The sequence below is a fragment of the Sceloporus undulatus genome, chromosome 3 (assembly GCF_019175285.1).
Source record: "Sceloporus undulatus isolate JIND9_A2432 ecotype Alabama chromosome 3, SceUnd_v1.1, whole genome shotgun sequence".
Lineage (NCBI taxonomy): Eukaryota > Metazoa > Chordata > Lepidosauria > Squamata > Phrynosomatidae > Sceloporus > Sceloporus undulatus.
In genome coordinates, this window is record NC_056524.1 from 22,606,975 (window position 1) to 22,633,357 (window position 26,383).

The 26,383-nt window shown below is 38.8% G+C and overlaps 1 protein-coding gene across 4 annotated transcripts in view; it reads left to right on the forward strand.

The window, feature by feature from the left end:
- DYNC2H1 (dynein cytoplasmic 2 heavy chain 1) overlaps window positions 1-26,383 on the forward strand; it is a 248,851-nt gene that overhangs the window by 165,429 nt on the left and 57,039 nt on the right. For all 4 annotated transcript variants that reach the window (XM_042458285.1, XM_042458287.1, XM_042458286.1 and 1 more), the window contains 5 exons: window positions 2,083-2,193; window positions 2,617-2,772; window positions 5,583-5,658; window positions 14,241-14,452; window positions 17,783-17,887. In XM_042458285.1, the coding sequence (XP_042314219.1) occupies window positions 2,083-2,193; window positions 2,617-2,772; window positions 5,583-5,658; window positions 14,241-14,452; window positions 17,783-17,887 (660 nt within the window). The remainder of the gene's footprint in view (window positions 1-2,082; window positions 2,194-2,616; window positions 2,773-5,582; window positions 5,659-14,240; window positions 14,453-17,782; window positions 17,888-26,383) is intronic.

The following is a 26,383-nucleotide window of genomic DNA, read 5'->3' on the forward strand; positions in this document are numbered from 1 at the left end:
ATTTTCTACTAACAACACCACCAATAATAATATTAATAATGTTTATTTATAATGCTTTTTTCATGGAACAGTGGAAAATTAGACATAAGTACTCAAGAACAAAAGAATAAAACACAACACTATAATTTATTAAAAATACAGTCCTCACCACCACCCCAGCAATCTCAGCAACCATAGGCACACTCAGCAGCTTCATTTGACAAATAAAAGAGGAAAGCCTTCAACTCTTTATGAAAATGGGTAAGATCCTCCCTGAAGCAGAAGTGCAAAGGAAGACTGTTCTGCATATATGGAGCCAGATCCTGAAAGACTTGTAGCCTTGATACAGCCATATGTGTTGATGGAACCATCAATCCTTTGCCTGCAGATCTTAAATCCCTAGATGGAAGTTCTTTGCAGTTACCCCAATAAAGTGATGTAAAGTCCTTTGCAGTTACCCCAATAAAGTGATGTAGGAGCCGACAGTCATCCAACAGGACTCCAGTTGTTGGCAACTGAGACGGGACAGTGTGTAACCCTGTAAACACAGTGGAGGTCATGAAGGGGGGGCTACTAGATGGCCAGGGTGAAACACCAGGATCTCTGTTTTATCCATGTTCAAGACATCTGCATGCTAGCATCAATTGAATCAAAGCTTTGGCGGATCTGGGTGTCATCTGCATAGATGTGATATTGGAAACCCACTTCTGTAATTAGAAATCTAAGGGGGAAGTGTATGTAATGAGAAAAGAAGAGGACCTAATACTGATCCTTGTGGCACAGTTACAGGGCAAGTTATTGACATAGCTATCTGAACTGAAACAGTGGAGGAACAATGTTACAACCACTGTTCCTTATGAGTTGTAAACTGAGTTGTATATCCAAACTCAGAACACTGCGATTTATCTAACCATAGTTATTGAAGAAAAGACTGCAGCCTGAATCTTGCATCTTAATTTTTTTCTCTCAAATGATGACTTAATATGAATGAATGAAACTTCGTGTGAAAGAGATCTGGGAGTCCAAGTAGACCACAAGTTGAACATGAGTCAACAGTGCGATGCGGCAGCTAAAAAGGCCAATGCGATTTTAGGCTGCATCAGTAAACGTATAGTATCTAGATCAAGGGAAGTAATAGTGCCACTCTATTCTGCCTTGGTCAGACCCCACATGGAATAATCCTGTGTCCTGTTCTGGGCACCACAATTCAAAAAGGATGTTGAGAAACTGGAGCGTGTCCAAAGGAGGCTGACTAAAATGGTGAAGGGCCTGGAAATCATGCCCTAGGAGGAACAACTTAGGGAACTGGGGATGTTTAGCCTGGAGAAGAGAAGGTTAAGAGGTGATAAGATAGCCCTGTTTACATATTTGAAGGGATGTCCTATTGAGGAGGGAGCAAGCTTGTTTTCTGCTGCTCCAGAGAACAGGATCTGGAACAATGAATGCAAGCTCCAGGAAAAGAGATTCCACCTCAACATTAGGAGGAACTTCCTGACAGTAAGAGCTGTTTGACAGTGGAACACACTCCTTCCTCGGAGTGTAGTGGAGTCTCCTTCCTTAGAGGTCTTTAAGCAGAGGCTGGATGGCCATCTGTTGGGATGTTTTGATTGAGATTTCCTGCATGGCAGGGGGGTTGGACTGGATGGCCCTTGTGGTCTCTTCCAACTCTATGATTCTATGATTAATATAATAATAATAATAATAATAATAATAATAATAATAATAATAATAATAATAATGTTTTATTTATAGACCGCTATTCCGCAATGATCATAGCAGTGTACAGAAAAAATTGCAATACAAAATTAGCCCCTACCCTCCCCCTAGGCTGGATGATGACAGTTGGCCATGGAGGGAGGGCTCTGCCTCTTCAGGGCGATCTCGATGGACTATGACTACCATCCCACCAGCCAAAATTAATCAACACAAATCTTCTGAAATTATTTTTGGACAAATAATATTTGTACTGTCATCAGTATTATTCATATGTAAAATATTAAGTATTGTTCATGATTTTTAGATAGAGGTACTTTATTAAAATCATACTGTAGCTTTATTTATTTTTCCTGATGGATACTGTATAAAGTTGTCTGTTTCTTGTAGGAACTTAATAATCTGCAGCCACAGCCTGGGTTCCGTCTTTGGTTGACTGCTGAAGTCCATCCTAATTTTTCACCCATTTTGCTTCAGTCAAGTCTGAAAATAACATATGAGGTAACGTATGCGGCTTCCTATAATTGGATCCCATATTATACATCTGGAAGCCTGTTAGTGTAACAAGGATTTCTTGCTTTCTCTTTCTTACTGAAGCCCTCTTTACTTCCTACCAAAACCTCCTATGGAACTTGTGGGAGCCTCCATGTTACAGAGGGGTTTTGTCTGAGGAAGGAATCAGCCACAACTGGGTTGTGGGTTCTTGTGTGAGAGGATCACACAAAAACTAGAATGTATATCTAGTTTTTGCTGATTGTTTTCTCACACTGCAGCCCCTTGCACTTTCTTTCTATGTTTGGGAGACCCAGTAGACTACTATGAAGACAATAAGGCAAGAAAGCTGTTGTGTAACTGGACCTCTTTCCAAATAATTCAGTATGCAACTCATAACATTTTTACACTAAAGCATTTTTTTTGCTGCAGGCACCTCCAGGCCTAAAAAAGAACTTAATGCGAACATATGAATCGTGGGTGCCAGAGCAAATTAGCAAAAAGGGTAACTTGTCTCGAGCCCATGCTCTTTTTAGTCTGGCTTGGTTTCATGCTGCATGTCAAGAAAGAAGGAATTATATCCCTCAGGTAATCAATCTTTGCTATGATTTTTCTCTTATGGGTCACACTACCATATATACCCCCTATAAATTGACCTCATGTATAATTCAAGGGCAAATTTGTGGGCCAGAATTATGGATTTTAATATAACCCATTGATAAGTCAAGGGTAAAATTTAGGGGTGCATAACAAAGGTTGTAAAGCATGAAGCAAAGGGAAAAGATGCCAAAGTATTTTGGGAGGCATAACTTGTTTGTTCTCATCCTAAATACTGGATGGATGAGAAGGGGACTATGGCAAATGTTGGCTGTGTTATGTGTGAGGCAGGAACCTGGCACAGATGGAGTTAGGAACATATGCACAAGTCAAAAAGGCAAAGCAAAGAAAGTGGTGACTATACTAAAAGTGATTATAGCCTTTAACTTCAATGTAATAACTTTGCCTAATTTTAACCCAGAAAAGCTGACAAACATACTCAAATGTCTTATTTAAAATTTTCAAAGCTTGACTCCTTTCAGCCCTCCTTTGAGAGGAAGCGCCAAAGAGCTGCCAGTGCTGCCATTTTCCCAGCCAAACATTCAGAAAGATCAGATGTGATGCTGTGGCAGAGAGAGTTGATGTTTCTTTTAGGTGCTCCTGGGACAGACTAAGCTCTTGCCTTTTGCCATACTACTTAGAGAAGCTGATATTTCCTTTTTTTTTTTTTTGTAAGAGTTAAGGTACAGTACTTACAATGACCCATAGATAAGTCAACCCAGGTTTTTGAGGTCAACTTTTTTGACTAAAATGTCTAGACTTACACATGAGTATATACAGTTATTGTTTTTCTTCATTTCATATTTATTCCTGCACATTAAAATTAAATGTACAAAATGAAATGTACTCTTTCCAGATTGTTAAGATAACTAGAGTGATCAGTCATAAAAAGTTACAGCCATCCCATACAGAGTTACAGATCTGGTTGCAAATCAGCTAATATTCTGGGGATAAAAACTATTATCTTTGCCACCTAATATGCGCTATGTAGCTGTTGTCCTAAGTTCTTCTGTCTTTACATGATCGAGCTTATTAGCTCCACCTATTTATTTGTACTAAAATGAACTTTTACTATCTAATAACTGATGTTGTTTTTTTCCAAAGCAACTGTTGTAAGTTATTTTTATTATTTTTAATTTATTTTTAAGTGTCTTAGAGGTCTTGCAGCTGTCTTAAATACTTAAAAGTTTGTTTGTTTGATTTGGAACTGTGCCTTGAGAAAGCTGTCTAATGGGTGTTCTGTTTTCCATAAACTGATGCTTGCTTTTGCTTTTTTACTTTTAGAGATCATGATGACTTGTATGAGTTAGGGCTTCTCCATTTTCCCAAGCCAAAGTTGTCATTGTTGTGCTTCTGCGATTAAAATCTGTACATTTGGTTCTATCCATTATTCTTGAATTTTAGGGACTGTAAATTATAAGTTAATGGTCAGTGTTAAGTACCTACTCCCCCCCCCCCAAAAAAAACCCAAAATTGAATAACATTCTAAGTTATTTCAGAATCCTACAGCTCTGTACAGTTTAGAAACATTGGGGAAATGCAGACATTCTTACAAGCGAGATTTGAGAATTCTGTTTTACAATGAATAGGTTATTATGCCAATACACCATGACTGAACTCTTCTTCAAAGGAGAGGTGCTGAGCAAACCATGAACCTTATGTCCATCTTTCCCTTTGAGTGACACCTGAGTCCAACAGAGCTGACACTGATGCTTAGTTCCCCTTTTAAGCCAGAAAAAGCACCCTAGAAGTGGGAGGGGGCTCATTTGGAGGCCTCCATGGTTTTCCATCACCCCCTCCACCCCCAAATTAAGGTAATACATTTTTTAAAATCTTCCCACCAAAATGCCCTCCAGCTCCTAGGGAAGGCACATCACATTGTATTTATGTGACATCATACTAAGGAGTGGTTAATAACTCAGACGAGAGAATCAAAATTCAAAATGACCTTAACAGATTAGAAAGCGGGGCCAAAATTAACATGTGCTGTAGAGGCCCTCTTCCCACAGCCATCACGGAGTGAATCATGGTTCACTGCCTCCTGGCTGAGCCAAAGCTCATTGTATCATTCATGCTGGGTGTTAGCAATGCCCAATACATAAAGCACAACTAGGTGGAGCCCCTGGGCCAGGTATTTGCCCACATCGCCAACAATGCCAGCAAAAATCACATCAATATGGCCAAAAAACCAAGAAGGCATGAGCCAGGCCTGACATCAGTGGGGCCACACAACCAGCACCATGACATCTGTCTGCTGTGTGCCTTTACTCCCAAAATGGGCAGGTTGTGACCAAGAACATGGAAACCTGGCAGAATGGTGCCATGTTGCAGATGAGCGAAGTCCGATACTGGGTGAAGCACAACCTCCCTGCCCTGTGAAAGTTGAGGGCAAACTGTAGTTGGGAATCATGTGACTCTCCAGATGCTATTGGGCTGCAGCTCTCAGTGTTCATCATAATATGATATACTGGTTAGGATTTCTAGAAGTTTCAGTACAACTATTTCTGGAAGTCTACATGATTTCCGCCACTGGTAAAACAGTTGCCCTGGATATCTGTATTGCCAATTGTCATATTGGTTAATAGGCCATTAGAGAGTATGTTTCTTTTATTCTTAACTAGACAGATATAGTTCACTGAACCACAGAACCTTCTTTGTTTACACTGGGCATTTGAATTTTTTACATTCTATTTTTTTCCTGAAATTTTCACATAGCATAAGTTTTTGAACATTTTCTACTTATTATGTGAGTATGCATGTTTAATATTAGTTGAATAAATAGTATTCTTTTTTCTTTGTAGGGCTGGACTAAATTTTATGAATTTTCTTTATCTGATCTTCGCGCAGGGTATGACATTATTGATAGACTTTTCGATGGTGAGTCATCATTTCATCAATGAACCTTGATTTTGTGGTCTGACTTTTTTAAACCATAAATAATTTAAACCACCAATCAAATATATCATTTATCATTCAAATTCTAAATAAGACTACCCTTGGAGAATGGTTTATATCCAATTATCTAATATACATGAGTATGTACATTTATAATTAATGAAATCTTTCTATATAAGAACTTGTAAAATAGTATGTCTGTTTTATCAAAATGGGATAACTGTGAATAATAAACAATAATTGTTGACCTAAGAACATTTAATATAACTGTGGGTAATACCCAATTATAGTTTTATGCATTCAAGCATGACAAAGAAAATGTGCAACTCATCAGTACAAAACCAGAGGATTTGATTTACACATGTTTTCTTAATGTTTAATGTTTAACAGATTACAATACTTGTAGAACATTAGTTTTAGGCAAGCAAATTTGAGAATTTTATGTTGCAATATGCAATCTTGATTTTAAGGATTTTCATTATATCTCAAATAAAAAGTTACATTTTTTCTTAGTAGGTGAGAAATCTAGAGTCAGGTTTAACAAATAAATACATTTTTCAATAATAAAATAAGTTAATATATGACATAGTGAATAAATTTTAGATGTGTACCAACACTTTCATTTTATACAAACAAAATGTTCACAAAATACTATAATATCCATGAAAACATGTAAACAGGAAGAGGACAGTTTTATATAAGTGTTAATAATCTAAAAAAAAATCCATTAACTAGGGGCTGAAATTGATGCCCCTTCTGAAGGTGGATTGAGGGTGTGGCAACTGCATGCCGTAGCCCCAAACCACTTTAAAGCTGCCCAAAAAAGGAGCAGTAAAGAGCCACTCCTTTTTCGGGTGGCAAAAACCTGGCTTTGTGGCTGCACTGCAGCCAGAAGCCAGCTTCATGACACTCTGATGGTGTGCAGTGTGTAAACGCTGCACCACCGTAGTAGCATCATGAAGCACCCCCGTGTAAACAGCCTGGCGGCTTTTGGGTGGCTTGATTATGTGCAACATGTAAACGTCATGCTCCCAAGCCGCCCATAAGCCGACGCAAGAGGTCTGTCTGTTTCAACCCTATGTTTAAGTTAAATAGGGGATTTTTATTACAGATTTTAAAGTTAATTTGAAGCAGACATTTACATTTAAGTTATGTTACTACACTGAAAAACTTACCAGAATAATCAGACATTAAAAATCCATTTGTGGTTTTACTCTTCTCCCCCATACATGTTTTCAGCTTGGAAGAGAAGGAAACAGATGCATGCAATTTTGAACACTCACTTCCTCACCATCCATTCTCTGAAAGGGAATGTGTGATTTTTTTTGTCAGCAGGCAGTCCTTGAAATGCTCAACCAATAGAAGTAATTTTCTTATGCTCAAAAATACAAATTGAAATATATCCAACTACTTTTCTTTAAATATTCATATCTTTCTCTTTCTTTCTCAAATGACTTCCATGATTTCTTCTGAAAAACAAAAAGCAAAGATCCTAAGACGTTGGAAAAAAAGGCACTTCACATTCACAGCTCATTCAAAACACCTGGCACATTTATGTTATATGCAAAACAACAGCAGACTAAGACATTGAGTAGTTCTTGCCTTAAACCAATATAAGCAAAGACCATGGTATGTTGGCATACAGCTCCCATCAACCCTAGCAAGCATAGTCAATAGTGAGGAATGCTGTTAGTTGCAGTCCAACAAGGTCTGGAGCACCTCAAGTTGTACCTCTACCTTAAAGTATTGCTCCACTTGGGATGTGAAGCTTATATTGTGTTTCTGGCCGCTGTTATTGTGTGGTGGCAACAGTTGTACTTCATCAATAGCTTTTTTTCCATTTTCTGGCTAGAAGAGTTACAGCTGTTTTGTACTTGTACCAGAGTACTTCATTGTAAAACCCAAAGTGAATGATGCAGACTCTTCCACTGCTCCTCTGATGTCTGGTACAACAACAGCTGTTGCAGCATCTGGAAGAAGATAGATAAGCCCCTTAATTTTCCAATGTAAATAAATGTATTTATAAAAATCATGAATTATTGCAATCAAATACACTAAAATATACAGCATCCCCTGTTTGTTGAATAGGTTAGGGACCAAAGCACTGTCAAAAAGTGGAAATCATTGAAATGTGGAATCAAGGTTTTTTTTAGCTTGCAAATGCACCTTGGCTGCTGAAAAATGTAAATGTAAATAATGCACTATGTATCATTTGCGAGTGCATTCAAAAACTAAATTCTCTGTGTGTGTGTGTGTGTGTGTGTACACACACACACACACACACAGAGAGAGAGAGAGAGAGAGAGATGCACACACATAAGTATAGTAAAATGTACAAAAAAATGCAATCTCATTCTTTTTCCAAAGGGGAATTTTGATGAAGATCTCACGGGAGTTGTTGTTGATGCTGGCAGCTCTGAATCTGAAGGATTAGGAGTGACTGGTGATTGCTGTAGAGGGTACATCTTCAAATAGGAAAACAATGAAGTTTGCTATACTATCTTCAAGAAATTCTCTGTAACCGGCTATTTGGTTTTGTAGGCTTCTATTTACATTTGAACCTTCCAAAATTGGGACCGACTGTTTTCCAAAGAGCAATTGCCTCCTCTATTTAGGAGATTCCTTATTCTAATTCTTTAGTCGGCAGTACTGTAGGCTGAACTGTATAATCAGGTATGGCTTTCTGTTCTCTGAACAGCATTTTCTGTTCTTCAAATAACAAATCACCACAAGTTAGGACCTCATTGTACAACGCAAGCAGTTCTGCAACATCTTCAGGCTGGGTTTCCAATTTTAATTTCCTTGCCATGTCAGCGACATTTGAAATTATTTTCTCCACTAGTTCCTCAAGATTTTCAGTGATTTGGGAATGTGATTCTTCCAAGCACTTTTCAAAGTTATTTCTTTAACTTCATCCTATGCATCTTTAATTGTTTTAATGCCATCCAAAACAGTGAGGCCTTTCCAAAAAGCTTTTATTTTGCCTTGATCCCTCTGAAAGATCATCATCTACACTACAATAATTTAGCTGTAGCCTTTGCAAAAGTCCTCCTTTGATAATCAAATTTGAATGCTATAATCACACTGTAATCCATTGGCTGCAGCAATGAAGTTGGGTTTAGAGGCATGAAGGCAACTTGAATTTCTTTGAAGGATTCAGAGCTTTATGGTGGCCTGGAGCATTATCAGCAAGCAGTAGTATCTTAAAGGGAATTTTCTGTTCCCTGCAACAAACCTCAATTGTAGGCTGAAAATAATCTGAGAACCAAATTGCAAATAAATAAGCAATCATCCAGGCTTTTGCATTACTCTCATAATAAACTGGAAGGTTAGACTTTAAATGGTTTTAAAGAATCCTAGGATTCTCTGAATTGTATATAAGCATAGACTTTAGCTTGCAGTTGCCAACTGCATTAGCCCCCTAGTAACAGTGTTAACCTATCTTTTGCATCTTTCAGTCTAGGCATAGATTTCTCTTCTTTTGCAATAAAAGTTCTAGCTGGCATTTTCTTCCAGTATAGGGCCTTTTTATCTACATTAAAAATATGTTGTTTTGTATAGCTACTATCATACATATATATATATATATATATATACACACACACACACACACACACACACACACACACACACACACACAATGCAAGATCCATTTCTGGAGCTGTGATACCTGCACTAGCTGCTTCTTCCTGTACCCTTTGGGTTCAGCATGTCAACCAATTACAAATCCATTAAACAGTTGCACTGTCTAATCCACATTTTACTAGCTTGTTTCCAGCAATGTTATGAGAAACCTTGTGAAATCAAGATATGATATCCACAGTGTTCCCTTCATCTACTAAACTGGTAATATTATCAAAAAAGAGATCAGATTAGTCTGGCATGACTTATTTCTCAGAAACCCATGTTGACTTTTTGTGATTATGGCATTGCCTTCTAGATGTTCACAGACTCTCTGTTTAATGAGCTGCTCTAGAATCTTTCCTCATATTGATGTCAGACTAACTGGACGATAATTGTTGGGATCCTCTTTTCCCCCCCTTTTTGAAGATGGGGACAACGTTTACCCTCCTCCAGTCTGCTGGGACTTCTCCTGTTCTCCAGGAGTTCTCAAAGATTATTGCCAATGGCTGTGAGATTACATTTGCCACTTTTTTAAAAAATACCCTTGGATGTAGTTTATCTTGTCCTGGAGACTTAAATTCATTTAGATTAAAAATGTATTCTTGTAAAACCTCTTTACTTATTCTGTGCTGCCTTTCCCCTATTGTGTCCTCTGCTCCATTTTCCTCAGATTGAGCACCCTTTTCCTTTGCTGGGAAGACTGAGGCAAAGAAGATGTTGAGTAGTTCTGCTTTTTCTCTGTCCCCTGTTAGCATTTTGCCATTTGTATTATTAGTTTCTTTTGTTTTAAGATAAGAGAGTAAGGAATTATGTAGGTAAGGATTGTGTGTGTGTTATGTATTTTATTGATGTACTTGTCCTGTTGTAACCCACCTCAATCTGTAAGAAGAGGCAGGATATAAATAAATGTTCATCATCATCATCATCATCATCATCATCATCATCATCATCATCATTATCTTCTTTTTGCCATGAACATACCCCAAAAGCCCTTTTTGTTGTTCTTAACCTCTCTAGCAAGCCTGAGCTTATTCTAACTTTACCCCTACACATGCTAGCTATTTGGTTGAATTCCTCTTTGAATTTTCCTTTTTCCATTTCTTATACATGCCCCATTTAAAACTTAGCTCAATTTAAAGTCATTTAGTCATTCATCTTGTTTTCTTAAGACACCTCCCATTTTTCCTCCTCATTGCAACAGTTTGAAATTGTGCCATCAGTATCTCCCTTTTGAGAAACTCCCATCCATCCTGAATTCCCTTCTCTTTTACCATATGTTCTGGCGTATAAGATGACTGGGCGTATAAGACGACCCCCAACCATATCAAAATTCATTGAATTTTCATCCATATTTCCAATACTACTTACCGCATAGCTATGTTTAGTGCACTGTTGTATTATGTATCGATGGAAACTAATTACTTTGCTATCAAGATCTACAGGTATTTTTTTTAATTATTAATTAAAATAAAATAAAATACAATAAGACTAATATACAATAATTAAGACATATTATAACGTATCAAAAAAGGAAAGAGAAAAGGAAAAAAAGAAGAAGAGAAAATAAAGAAGGAAAAGGAAAGGGAGAAAGAAGGAAAGAAAGAAAGAAAAGAAAATACAAAACATAACATAATAAACAACAATTAAAAAAATCTTCCAACTAGAACTTTAATCTTTGCTTTATCCTATTTTGTTTTTTTCTCCATTAAGTCAACTTAGAGTCTAATATACCTTATGAAGTGTATTCTTCTAAATAAATGACTTTTGGCTTGTACATCATCCTTATTAACCTTTTGATTTGTAGCTTAATGTTTCAAGCCTAGTACCCAATTAGGCTCCCCAGTTTTCTTTTGCATAATTAATAAAGGGAAACCAATCCTTCCAAAAAATTTCTAATGATCTTTTTTGTAAACATTGTGTCAACTTGTCTGCTTCCATAAAATCATATACTTTCTGAAGCCAATCTCTAGTATCAGAGATCTCTTTACATTTACATTTGGCTGCATATACAATTCTGGCTGCTGTTGTAAGATAAAAAATGAATCTACGATGTTTAGATTCCAAATCATCTCCTGTGTTAATACTCAATAATCTTTATTAGCCTTTATTTTATTGTAGAACAGATAACCATGCCAACCAAATCTAATTTCATCTCCTCCTAATTGTAATACTCTTTGGCTTTCTAATTTAAGCCAATCAGTTATCCAATACATCATGCTTGCATAATAATAAATTTTGAAGTTCGGTAGAGCCAATCCTCCTCTGTCTATTGAGTTGTGTAATATTTTAAATTTCACTTGGGGTTTTTTGCCTGACCATAAGAATTTTGAAATGTCACGATGCCACTTGTCAAAAGGAATATCATTTGCAATAATCGGTAAGTTTTGAAATAGAAAAATCATCTTTGGGAGAATATTCATTTTAGTAGTTGATATTTTGCCTAACCAGGACAAATCCAATTTATTCCACTTTTGCAAATCCTTTTTTATTTTTTGCCATTTAATTTCATAGTTATTTTTGAAGAGATCCAAGTTGTTAGTGGTAATTGTAATTCCTAGGTATTTTATTTTTTTTAAAAATTGAAATTTTGTCTTATTACTTAACATTTGTTTCTCTTCATTGGTTAGATTCATTACTAACATCGTTGTTTTTTCCTTGTTTATTTTTAAACCATATACTTCACTATACTTCTTCATTGTCTCCAATAATTCATTTATATTTTCAGATTGATTTGCCAGTGAGATCATAATATCATCAGCAAAGGCTCTAAGCTTATATTCCATATTTTAATTTTAATTCCTTCAATTTTTGAGTTTCTCCGTATTGTGTTGTTCAAAATTTCCAACGTCATTATAAAGAGTAATGGAGATAGGGCGCAGCCGTGTCTTACTCCCTTTTCTACCTTGTATTTTTGTGTTAGATCACCGTTAATTATTAAGAAAGCTTCTTGTTCTTTTTATATACTTTTCATCCAATTTATATAATTTGTTCCTATATTAATTTTTTCCAGAATTTTAAACATAAATGTCCAATTGACTTTATCAAATGCCTTTTCGGTATCAATAAAGAGAAAAGCCACTTTCTTATCAATATGCTTTCTATGGTATTCTATTAAGTTTAGTTAATTTCGCATATTGTGTTTACTTTGTCATTGAGGCAGAAAGCCTGTCTTGTCTTCGTGTATCCAAATAATTAGAAATTCTTTAAATCTTTCGGCCATTATATTTGCAAATATTTTATAGTCACAATTTAGGAGAAATATAGGTCTATAATTTGAGGGGTCTAAGTGATTTTTATTCTCTTTGGGGATTAGTGTCACATTTGCTTGACTCCATGTTTTAGGACATCCTTCTTGCAATATATTATTCATAACTTTTAACAGTGGAATTCTAATTTGATCACCACTTGGAATCGATAAAATCTCACCCCCCTCGTTTAGCAGATAGGCCGATAACTGTGCTATTATATGCTGATGATCTGGTGCTTCTATTGCAGACAAGAATAGGTCTGAGATGCCTCTTAAGCACTCTTACTACCTACTGTAAAGATGAACTGTTGACTATAAACTACAACAAAACAAAGGTTATGGTATTTAATAAGAAAAAGACCAAACATAAATGGCAGATCGACAGCCATCAAATAGATCAGGTTACCTCATACAAATACTTAGCGATAACCTTCCAGTCAACAGGATCATGGAATCTGCAAACGAAGCATGCCATCGCAAGTGCCCAAAGAAGTACCAAATCACTTTTTCTATTCTAAGGGTGGCCAATATGTCCCCGCAGCCATCCAAGTATTCATCAGCAAAATAATTTCCCAGATGCTGTATGGCTGTCAGATGTACACGCTTAATGAGTACAACTCATTCAAAGTAGCACAAACCAAATATTTAAGAGCAATTACAAGAATTCCAACATGCATCCCAAATGTAATATTCAGGTTGGAGACAGGACAAATTTCTATGGAAGCCCGAATATTGATGCTTACTGTGAATTTCTGGCTAAAGTTGACTAATTTTGGCAGATACTTTTCAATCTAATTTGAAAAACTCTCTGACTACAAAACTCCAAAATCTGGGTCTCGTGACTAACGCCCTTCAGTCTATGGGATATTCTAAAGCTAAAACAGCCATTATGCATCGCATAAAGGACACAGAACTCCCAAACCATAGAACTCAGTCCGCAAACTATTTTTCTTATTGGGACAGTATAGCACTGCTTACTGTTCCAAACTACATCACGAACCTATCGATCCCCAAATATAGAATAGCTTTCGCACTGGCTAGATTTAACGTTCTTCCACATCAGCATTACTGGAGGATAAATTTAGTAAGACTCCTGTTCATGAGCGAACATGCCCCTGTAACTCAGAAGATATAGAAAATGTTGGACACGTATTGTTTCACTGCCCTTTTTATGGCAATGCTCACAGAGATTTGATCACTCCTATACTTTTGAACGTACCTGGGAGATCTGAAGCTTTTTATTTAAATTACCAATTATCAGACTGGAACTCTCATATAATTTATAAAGTGACACAATTTTCTGCACCAGCAATCACTTGTAGGAAAAGAACAACTGATCAAAGTTAAACACATAATATTGTGTCATGTCTGGTACAGCATGTCTGGTTATAATCTGATATTGCTAATCTACCTTTATTATTTCTATCATTTGTTTGAAATGATTACGACTGAACATAAGGAAGAAAAGCACTGTCTAGAGTCTCTGGGGCCAAAGAAGTTAGGGTTCCACCGGAATCTATAATGTGGGTAATCCCACAGTTAAATGAAAACATTAGGTCATCTGAACAAATGTGAGTCACCATGCAAGGGGAGAATGTATGCTGTTTGAAAGATAGCTTTAATGATGGAATAAAGTATGCTGCAACAGTCATTGTGTCATATTTTAACAAGCTTTATATTTAATAATTTACAGGGGCCAAAGATTTTCAGTGGGAATTTGTGCATGGCTTATTGGAAAATGCCATTTATGGAGGTCGTATAGATAATTACTTTGATATGAGGGTCCTTCGATCCTACCTAGAACAGTTTTTTAATTCCAGAGTCATTGCTGACTCAAATTTCCGCGGTAAGAAGATGAGCAGATTTCCATATTCCATCTCTCTACCCAGCTCCTGTACCATATCGGTGAGTATGTTTTCGTACTTATCAGATGTTCAAACTAAAATTAATTTTCTTTGGCTTTATTACATTGGTGAATGATTATACTACTGGTTGATTAATTGTGGATCAGCATTAGTACTGCTGGCCTGTTTTATTATGGTTAGTGATTCAGTGAAAGGTTGGTGAGAGCTGCTTTCCTGAAAGTTGATCAGCCCTGTGACAGGATGAGTGACTAGAGGTGCTATATTGATAACTTTGTCAGAGCTGTGAACACAGCAGTGGAGATGCACCATTCTGCTGAGCTCATTGCTTGTTTTATTAGAGGTATTAGCTTTAAAAAAAAAAAAAGAGCTAGCATAGTGAAGTGCTTTGAATCTTGGGCTAGAACTCTGGGAGACCAGAGTGTGAATTTCCACTTAGGCATAGATACCCACTGGGCAACCTTAGACTATTATTGTTGTTGTCATTGTCATTGTTATTATTGAAATGTCAAAATAGAAAAGTCTTTGCTTGTCTTTGAAAGAAATTAGGGAGGGTACCAGTCTAACTTCCTCAGCAAGGGCATTCCAGAGCCTGGGACAACCACTGAGAAGGGCCTCTTTCATGTTCCCAACAGATGTACCTGTGAGGGAGGTGGGATGCAGAGAAGGCCTCCCCAGCAGATCTCAGAGCATGGGTTGGTTCTTAAGAGAGAATAAAGTCCTTCATATAAACTGGACCTGTCCTGTAAGGCTTTAAAGATCATAACTAACACTTTGACTTGTTCTTGGAAACAGACGAGCAGTCAGTGGAATTGTTGCAGCAAGTGAGTTGTGTGCTCTTTATATTCAGCACACATTAGTAATCTGACTGCAGCTCTTTGTTCCAGTGGAAGTTTCCAAACACTCTTCAAAGGCAGCCCCCTGGTAGAGTGCATTTCAGTAATCAAACAGGTACGTAACTAAGGCATGTGTCACTGTGGCCAGGTCTGACATTTCATGGTACAGGCACAGCTGGAGCACAATCTTTAATTGTCCAAATGCATTACTAGCCACTGTTGAAACCTGGGCCTTTCAGGCTCAGAGTTGAATCCCGAAACACACCCAAGCTATGAACTTGCATCTTCAGGGGCAACATAACCCCACCCAGCAGTAGCTGAATCCCTTTTCCCTGAGCACCTCTGCCTTGTCTGGATTACATTACATTCTTTTTGCCTTTATCCAGTCTAGTACTGACGGCAGGCACCAAAACAGCTTCCTGGGCTTGTAATGGAAAGGAGTAATAAAGTTTGGTATCATTTGCATACTGATGGCACCAAGCTCAAAACTCCAGACAACCTCCGCCCGCAGTTTGATGTACAGTATATGTTAAATAGCATGGGGGACAGAACCAAACCCTATGGGACTCCACAGGCTAGTGGCCAAGGGGTCAAACAGAACTCCACAGCACCACCACCTGGGTTTGCCTTTTAAGTAAGGAACAAAGCCACTGTAAAACAGTGCCCCTAAGCCACATCCCAGCAAGTCAACCTAGAAGAATACCATAATTCACAGTGGGGTTGAAGGAACATAACAAAATGATAACAGTACATTTTGGGGAAAAACCCTTTTCCTTGTTTGAATGCAAGGTAAGCTAATATTTGTAAGCAACTTGTTATTTTACTTTTAACCAATTAAATAAAAGTTCATTTTACTGTAAAATCAATGTTATGGTTTTTTGTGGATTTTTCAGGCTATGTGTTCATGTTCTGGAAGAATTTATTCCTTACGTTTCGCCTGCATCTGTGGCTGGCATCTTCAGAGAATAGTGGCATGGATGTGTGTGGGGTATATATACTGTGTGACCCTTGATTTAGAGAAAGTGGTTTATATGTTAATCTGTGTGTTGGTCTGTTGGTGAATGGCAAGGCCTCAGGGTGGGAGGATATGCAAAGAGGATTTGTGTCCATTTAATTAATGATCCATTGCCTTCTGGGAAACCCCCTGACCCTGGTGATATTCATTTGCATGTGCTGAGACTTGATTTTGGTGTTTTTCAGGATTGGTAGCCAAACTTGGGTGGCATGGCACCACTAGGGTTCGGGAGCACGCAGCAACAGCATGCTCCTGAAACCTAATACGTATGGGTGGTGCTGTCATGACGCAGCACCGTCCATACAGTGCACACATTCATGATGTGTCTTGTGTGGTGCATCCAAATGGAATGGTGCACAAGAACGTCACTGTGACGCCCCAGGCCACAAATGGTGCCTTGACGGCACCGTGGGAAAGGAGCTCCATTTCGGAGCTCCTTTTTCCAATGTATCGTTGTTGCGGCAGTGCAGTTGCCGTGGAAATGATCTGCAAGAGAAAGGGACAGCCTCTGGCCGCCCCTTTCTCCTAATCTGTACCAGGCCTTAGTTTATTTTCAGGGTATCTTCTTTCCTGGTTAAATTGTCCAGATGTTTCTGGTTTTAATGGCATTCTGACCTGATAGTTGTTGGCCTGGTCCAGAATTTCAGTGTTTTCAAATAGCATTTTATGTCCAGGGTGGTTTATAACATGTTCTGCTACCACTGAATTTTCTGACTAACCCAGTCTGCAGTGTCTGTTGTTTTCCTTGATTCGTGTTTGAACAAGGCTTTTGGTAGTCCCTATGTAGACTTGTCTGCAGCTGCACGGAATGTGGTAAACTCCTGCGCAGCATTTGCTGGATTTTTTTGGTTGGTCTGTACATCATTTGGAGGTTGTGTTTCCTCATCAGTTTCCCTATTCTGTCTGTGACCCCCTTATATATACCCTACTCACCTCCATGCCACATTTCTCTGAAGATGCCAACCACAGATGCAGGTGAAGTGTCAAGAATAAATACTTCCAGAACACACCCACATAGCCCAAAACCCCCACAAAAACCTAGGGATGTCGACCATGAAAGCCTTCAGCTTCACATCAGTTTGATTGTTTACCAATTGATTTTCTTGTTATTATTAATGTTAAACATGTTCAATGCCACCCTGAAAGAAAGGTGGGATAGAAATTCAATAAATTAAAATAAAATAAAGTAGCATGTTCTTAGTTATGTTTATTCAGATGTTTCAGTGAGTTCAATGAGTCTTCTTTCCTATTAAGCTTCAAACTATTTTCTACATTAATGATGAAAACCTATTACAGTTAAGCATGACTTTATATTGATTGATAGTACAGTAACAATTTCTAAGAGCAAGATTCACAAGTACTCAGTCCGAAGTCACTTTACTAAGTCTATAAATTCAGTGCTCAGATGTTGATTGAAATTTGTTTCCAAAGAATATTATTCACATGTTTACCCACTTTTTTATTGGAACATAATTACTCAGATGCTTGCAAAATATTTAATATTGTTCTTTTTTTCCTTTAGGATTACCGTCAGGTTATTGAAAGCCTTCCAGAAGATGATAAACCTGATTTCTTTGGCCTACCTGCCAACATTGCACGTTCATCTCAACGAATGCTCAGTTCTCTAGTAGGTTTTGATATTGCTTCCTCTTTTTGCTGATTATTATCATGACCTGAAATGCCATTTGATAGACAGACAAAATCTTATTAATAGTCATTTTATTACTTGAAACAGTATTCCAGGATTCATTGTACATGTGAGAACTGTAGACTGAATGTTTCCAGTTAATTCCTTTTTAGTCAAAATTGTTAAAAAGTTATTTGAGCCTGTGTTGTGGTGACCGTACTGATCCCATTAATTTGAGAAAGGTGTTGCTTGTCTCTTTCTTGTTGTTGTGTACCTTCAAGTCGTTTTCGACGTACGGTGACTCAATGGCAAATCGGTCATGAGTATTTCTTTGCAAGATTTCTTCAAGAAGGGGTTTGCCTTTTCCTTCCTTGGAGGCTTAGAGAGTGTAACTTGCCCAAGGTCACCCAGTGGTTTTCCGTGGCTGAGCAGGGATTTGAACAATGGTCTCCAATTACAACATACCCAACAGAAATCTCAATTACAGTGGTGCCTCGGGTTACGAAAGTAATTCGTTCCGCGGCCGCTTTCGTAACCCGAAAAGCCTTCGTAAGCCGAAATGCCATAGGCGCTAATGGGGAAAAGCCGCGATTCCGTGTAAAATAGCGCCGAAAAGCACCAAAAGTTTTTTCGTAACCCGAAAAAACATTCGTAACCCGGAACAATGTTTTCCAATGGGATTTTTTCGTATCCCGAAAATTTCGTAACCTGGGTATTTCGTATCCCGAGGTACCACTGTACAGCATATCCGACAGAAGGCCATCCAGCCTCTGCTTGAAGACCTCAAAGGAGGGAGACTCCACCACTCTCTATGTTGAAATTCATTTTGTTAGCTTTGGCCCAGCTTTCTAGTCTATTCAGGTCATTTTGAATTTTAATCCTGTCCTCTGGGGTATTAACTACTCCTCCTAATTTGATGTCATCTGCAAATTTGATAATTATGCCCCCAATTCTGTCATCTAAGTCATTGATAAAGATGTTGAATAGCACTGGGCCCGACAGAGCCCTGTGGGACCCCACTGGTCACTTCTCTCCAGGATGAAAAAGGAGCTATTGTTAGCACCTTTGGGTTCGGCCAGTCAACCAATTACAAATCCATGTAACAGTTGCCTTGTCTTGCCCACATTTTACAAGCTTGTTTGGAAGACTGTCATGGGGAACCTTGTCAAAGGCCTTACTGAAATCAAGATATACTACATCCACAGCATTCCCTTCATCTACCAAGCTGGTAATTTTATCAAGAAAGAGATTAGATTTGTCTGGCAGACTTGTTTCTCTGAACCATGTTGACTTTTTGTGATTATGGAATTACCTTCTAGATGTTCACAGACTCTCTATTTAATGATCTACTCACAGAATCTTTCCTGGATGTGATGTCAGACTAACTGGACGATAAGGTTGGGATCCTCTGTTTTTCCCTTTTTGAAGATGGGGACAATGTTTGCCCTCCTCCAGTCTGCTGGGAGTTTCCTGTTCTCCAGGAGTTCTCAAAGATTATTGCCAGTGGCTCCAATATTATAAAATCAGAAATGTGTGTCTGACTATGCCTGGCTTCTCCTTTCCAACAAACTTTAGGAGAACATGATCACTTCCACCTAATGATCCACCACTTGCACCCCATTAAACCAAGTTATCCTGTTGGTTAGGATAAGATCTAAAATAGCTGATCCACATTGTGGCCTCTTCCACCTTTTGGACAATGAAATCGTCTTCGAGGCAAGTGAGGAATTTACTAGAGGATTTTGCTGAGTTTGGATTCCAGCAAATATCAAGATAGTTGAAGTCACCCATCACTACAACATCTCTCAGTTCCAGATATGTGATCATCTGTTCTAGAAAGGCATCATTCAATTCCTGACTTGGAGATCTGTAGTAGACTCCCACAATAACATCCTTGTTGTTCCCCTCTCCTTTAATTTTTATCCAGATTCTCTCCACCTGGCTTCCAGGATTGATGTCCTGGATCTCTTCACTGGTGTAAATATCCCTGAGATATAATGCTATTCCTCCTCCTTTCCTGCTTGGCCTATTTCTCTTGAAAAGGTTATACCCCTCTATTACTACATTCCAATCATGAGACTCATCCCACCAGTTTTCAGTGATGCCTATTATATCATAGTTCCCAGAATTCCATGGCACTGAGCCATTGCAGTTAAAGTGGATTTAACCTGGATTATTTCTGCAGTGAGGCATGCCCTATTTTTTATTTTTGAATTCTGTACAGATCAGCGTAGTTTTCCATTTGTGTCTCTTCTTCTGTTTCTAATTTTAAAATATCAATTAGGAAGTCACATTGATATCACAAAATATATATTTACGTCACAACTGCTACTGCCCTGGCCTTGCATGGAGAGGAGGAGGAGGAGGATAAGAATCAGAAGACATAGCTCCATCAAGCCTAGGAGGAGAAGATGAAAGGCCCTCCTTCTATTCCAACTGCCCTGGCCTCACAGGGAGAGAAGAATAAGCAGTCCAGCTCCATCATGCCTAGGCCCTGATTGCATTCTGTTTTTCTGGATCCATGTGGCCCTTTGGTATCTGATGGGGTTTGGTTTCAGGACCCCCTTGTGGATACCAAAATACATAGGTTCTCATGTCCCACTATGTACAGTGGCATAGTAAAATGGTGCCCCTTTTATAAAATCAAGGTTTGCTTTTTGGATTTTTTTTTTAAATTTCCAGCTGTGGATGTTTGAACCTATAGATAAAGAATCTGTCGATATGGAGAAATGACTGTACATGCAGACTTGCATATCTGAGCATTGAGAAAGAACTGGGACAATTCAAATTGTTGCAACGTAATATTGTATCAAGATTTTTTTCTGTGTGTCGCTTACTGTGTTTTACTGTATTCAGGATTATATGTGTTCATTAGTAGAACATAGGCATAAATAAATAAATATTGATAAAGTGACATATACACACCCTGGCCTCAGGGGGTCAGAAGAAGAAGCAGAGACAGCTCCATCATGCTTAGGCCCAGAAGCAGATGAAAGACCCCCATCCATCCCAAATGCCACAGCCCTGGCCTTACAGATGAGGATGTCCACTGGACTTAATCCCATTCTTCCTTTTCCTTGTGAGTCACATTTTGTTTACATTGTAAACCTGAGGGAAAGGAACTGTCAAATTAATAATCTCTAAACCACTTTACCTAAGAAAACCCTATGTAATTCATGAAGCTCATCATGATTTGACAGGCAACTTGAAGGCACATTTTTTACTTTTCAACATATACAAAAACGTCAAGATTGCTCTTTCTTCGGCGCTCAGCCAGTGCCCATGTTGGCTGCACCAGGGAACTGCAGTGGACAAACCGCGTGGTTCCCCGGCACAGCAGAAAGAACCCGCAAAAAGCGGGTTCTTTTTGCAGTGCGGTTATGATGCTGCAAGGTACCAGTGGCGCACTTGCAACGTCATTTCGGCGCCGTGACATGTGGACGCTAAGCATCTGCTACGTCAAAATGGCGGCGCCCATGTAGAATGGGTGCTGCCATTTTGTACATGCTCGGCACGTACTAGGGTTAGGAGCATCCAGAAAGGACGCCCCTTCCTAACCCTAGTACGTGCCAAGCACGTACTTTTTGGCAGTGTGTAACCCGCCTCAGTATTATTATTATTATTATTATTATTATTATTTATATAGCGCTGTAGATTTGCAGTATTCTTACAAAAGAAAGCCTATGCTTTTCTTATATATGTGGGAATTAAATATGTCAATGAAATGAAGGAACTTGATGTGCAGTAAATTGTATATTCTCAGATTCCAAAGTAGAAAAAAATAGTGGAATGCAGGACACAGCACAATAACTAGGGTTATCATCTCCCAGTGCCAGAATCCTTGATAAAGTTTTTTTTAACTAATGTTACTTATAAATCATAATTCCCATATGTCATTGAATGTAATGGTAATAGTTGTGACATATACAGAAAAAATTAAATTATACCTTTAAATTACAATATCATATGCACAGCCTAAATGTATTTACATGTACATAGTTTCATGTGGTTAAAATGAACATTTGATAAGATGTGATTTTTTTTTTAAAAAAAAAACTATGTTTTTAAAAACCTAGGGCCTCTTCCTTCTCCTCCCACTAAGACTCACCCCATCTCTTCAGCATTTTAATGGGATGCAGGTGAACACCACAGTGTGTTCCTGCCAAAAGGCAGATGTTTGGGGAGCAGTGGTGTAATCTCCTCTAAGGATGTCACGTGGTGTGGTCCCCACACCCTCTTAGTGATGCTTCTGGCAAAGCAATGACAGAAGAAAAGGTCCCTTCCCTACCAATTATAAAGATGCTCAAAGGATTGTTATTTGCTTTTGTCTAGATTATTATAGTCATCCGTCCATATCCACAGTTTTTTATCCATAAATTCAACCATCCACAGCATGAAAGTATTTTAAAAAAATACCAATTCCAAAAAGCAAATCTTGATTTTGCCATTTTGTTTAAGGGACACCATTTTACTATGGCACTGTATTTAATGGGACTTGCGCATCCACAGATTTTGGTATCCACTTAGGGCCGTTGAACCAAACCTCAGCAGATACTAAGGGCCCACTGTACAGTCAATTGCTTCTTTTCTACGCCTATTCCTTTTCCTATTCCTATGCTTCTTTTTAAGGATAAAAATGTTTTTTTTAAATTGCATGGCAAATGCATAGATTTTTTTTAGGGTTTTGATTGTGATGTTTTGGATTTTATGAATATATACTTATAGATGGAATACTTGTTGCCTAAACCATTTATGTTGGGTGGTAGTGAGGTAGGATGCACGCTGGTTCTTTCTCTCTTTTGCAATTAATAAAAGTACAAATGTGTTATTTTGGGCTGTTTGTATACAGCCTCTCTCTGTGCTGCTACCATCTTTTTGAGTTGTGGTGGGTGAGAGTGATTCTTTCCAATGACTTATTGTTACATACAAATAAAAACTGACTGATTGTATTAGTAATAAAATATTGTACATGTCCTCTTCAAAGGAACAAGTGGCACATAACTTTGAAAGTTGATTATATTCATATTCACAGCTGGAAGAATGAATGTTTTTTTTTTTTTTTTACTGTGACAGAGGGGTTTGCTCTTAGTTTGCTTAAGTTAAAATTGCATAAGCTAGCATGTCTCCTGTGATTTGTATTCAAGCTTTTAAGACCTAATTCCCTTGAAAAATATGCTGATGCAGTTCCTTGACATAGTATAAAGCCTGCACATTTTACTTTTGATACTTAGTAAAAACCTCATCTTGCAAATCACTGCCATAAATTATAGTTTGGACATGTACAAGACTAGAATGAATATTTTTAGAAGGGTACTGAAACTATCTATTTTTTCATTATGTTCGCTGTACTTATAACAGGGGTGGATATCATACATTCTTCCAGATGTTGTTGGACTGCAACAGCCAGCATTCCATCCAGTTGTAGTCAATGGCGAGGAATGTAGTCCAACAGTATCTAGAGAGCCTCACAATTCTCCCACAGTCAGAAAATATTTTAGTTATACATCTTTATTACCATCACCTATTAACATAATAATAATAATAATAATAATAATAATAATAATAATAATAAATGTTATTTTTATACCGCTTTTCCAGAAGATCAAAGCTGTGTACACAAAATTTAAAACCAGTTACAAACACATCATAAAATAGATAAAACCAATAACACAATATACAATATACAAAGGATGAGGCAGAAGGTTGATGGAATCAAAATACACAACTTCATTTTCCAGAGGGGAAGGCTTGACAGAAGAGGAAAGTTTTTAGCCTCTTTTTGAATGTTTCTAGGGGGGTGATCAGGCGGAGTTCCTCATGAAGATTGTTCCAGATTTGCGGGGCCGCTACTGAAAAGGCTCTCTGGGATGTAGTAGCATATTTAGATGATGGAATTTCTAGCAAGTTCTTCCCAGTTGTTCTGAGTGTGCGGGGCGGATTATATGGGGAGATGCGGCCCCTCATGTAACTCGGGCCCAAGCCATGTAGGGCTTTATAGGTAATAACCAACACCTTGTACTGCGCTCGGAAGCGAATAGGCAGCCAGTGCAGATCTTTCAGAATAGGTGTTATATGGTCAAACCTGGAAACACCAGTGACCAATCTGGCTGCCATGTTTTGTACTAGCTGAAGCTTCCGGGCTTGGTACAAGGGTTGCCCCATGTAGAGCGCATTACAGAAATCTAAGCGAGAGGTTACCAGAGCATGTACCACAGTTTCAAGGTCCCTTTGGTCCAGGTAGGGTCTAAGCTGGCGTATCAACCGAAGTTGATAGCAAGCACTTCTGACCGTCACATCTACTTGAAATGTCAATGGCAGGGATGAGTCCAGAAGTACTCCTAAACTGCGAGCTTCGTCCTTCAGGGGAAGTGTGACCCCATTCAGGATAGGTGGATAAACTTCCTTCCCCGGGCCTGGGGAACCTATCACCAGTACTTCCGTTTTCTCTGGATTCAAACTGAGTTTGTTTTCCCTCATCCAGCCCATTACCGACTCCAGACAGGCGTTCAGAGGAGAGACCCCATTCTTAGTCACTGAATCAGTCGGAGACACAGAGAAGCATATTTGGGTGTCATCAGCGTACTGATAACACCACGCCCCGTGTCTCCGGATGATCTCTCCCAGCGGTTTTATGTAAATGTTAAACAAAGTGGGGGACAAAATAGCTCCCTGAGGGACACCAGAAGTGAGTTCCCTCTTAGAGGAGCAAGTGTCCCCCAACTGCACCATCTGGAATCTACCCAAGAGGTAGGAACGGAACCACTGGAGCGCAGTGTCCCCGATACCTAACTCCCTCAGGCGTTCCAGAAGGATACCATGGTCAATGGTATCAAAAGCCGCTGAGATGTCCAAGAGCACCAACAAGGTCACACTTCCCCTGTCGATACCCAGACAGAGATCATCAACTAAAGCAACCATGGCAGCCTCAACTCCATAACCTGCTCTGAAGCAAGTTTGAAATGGGTCCAGATAATCGGTTTCATCCAAGACAGCTTGGAGTTGGAAGGCAACCACTCTCTCGATCACCTTACCTAAAAATGACAATAGTGAAACCAGCCTATAGTTGTTTAGTCCAGGGAGGGTTTTTTTAGCAACAGTTTGACTGTTGCTAATTTTAAACTAGATGGAAATTTACCCTCCCTGAATGATGCATTGATTATGCATTGCAATAATGATGTTACCGCATCACCACCCTGGGCAGTCAGCCAGGAGGGACAGGGATTGAGAGAGCACGTCGTCCTCCCAACGCTTCCAAGAAGCTTGTCCACTTCATCAGTATCAACAAACTCAAAGTGATCCAGTTTAATGGAGTCCACAGAAGCTCTGGACACCTATTGTCTCTGTTGAAATGCCAGCGTCGAGATCAGCCCTTATCTGAGAGATTTTATCTGCAAAGAAGTTGTTAAAATCGTCACAGCAGGCCTTAGTTGGTTCTAAAATAGGATTCAGAGCGGGAGGAAGCTGAGTCATCTCCCTAACCACCCTGAACAGCTCTGCTGGACATGACTCTGCAGACGCAATACGTGCAGCATTGAAGGAGTTCTTTGCTGCACCTATTGCCACTCCATAAGACTTCAAAAGAGCCTCATGGGGTATCTTGTCAGATAAGCACTGGTGTCTCCACCAGCTGCGCTCTAGTCGTTGCACGGCCCGCTTCATTTCCTGGAGATCTTCCGTATACCAGAGTTTCTTATTAGAAGCGGGCCGGAAAGGACGCTTAGGAGCGATACTGTGTATAGCCCTGGAGAGATCATTATCCCAGATGTTAGTCAGGGCATCAACAGAATCGCCGTCAGATCCAACCATAAACCCCTCTAAGACTTCTTGGAACCTTTTGGGTTCTATCAGCCTTTGAGGGTGGACCATCCTAATAGGTCCTCCACCCCAGGGGGAGATTTGGATAGTTGCCTTAAGTCAAACCTCAACCTAGTTGTCAGGCAAGATAGATACCTTCATCTTACATGCATTTTACATATAATACATTTTACAGTTTACATGCTTCAATTAAATTGATTCTTCTTTGTGGTCTCTGCGCCTCGCATATTAAGGTTTTGTGCCTGTACAGAGACTTCAAACAGAAAGTTCTAGAGTTGAGTAGCTTGGCAGGAACACTTCCCCCCTCCTGTCTATCGCGCATGCCCAAGCCTGCCAACCTATCTTCTCAGTTTCTTTTTTCCCACTATTAGAGCAGTTCCTACAATCATTCTGTGCTGAGTAGTCTCCCTCTTGTTGCCTCTTTTTTTTGTTGACTAACCTTCCTTCTTTCTCTCTTTCACTGTTCAGTGTTTTTTAAAAATGGAATACTTCCCCTCCCTTTCCCCCAATGCTTCAATTCTCCCTTCATGTCTTCTGTATGGCTTCTCGTCTCTATAGCCTCTACCTCTCTTTTAAATTAATTATTTATATATTTATTCTGTTTATATATGCCAGCATGGTGTAGTGGTTTGAGCACTGGACACTGGGAGACCAGGGCTCAAATCCTGTTTCAGCCATGGA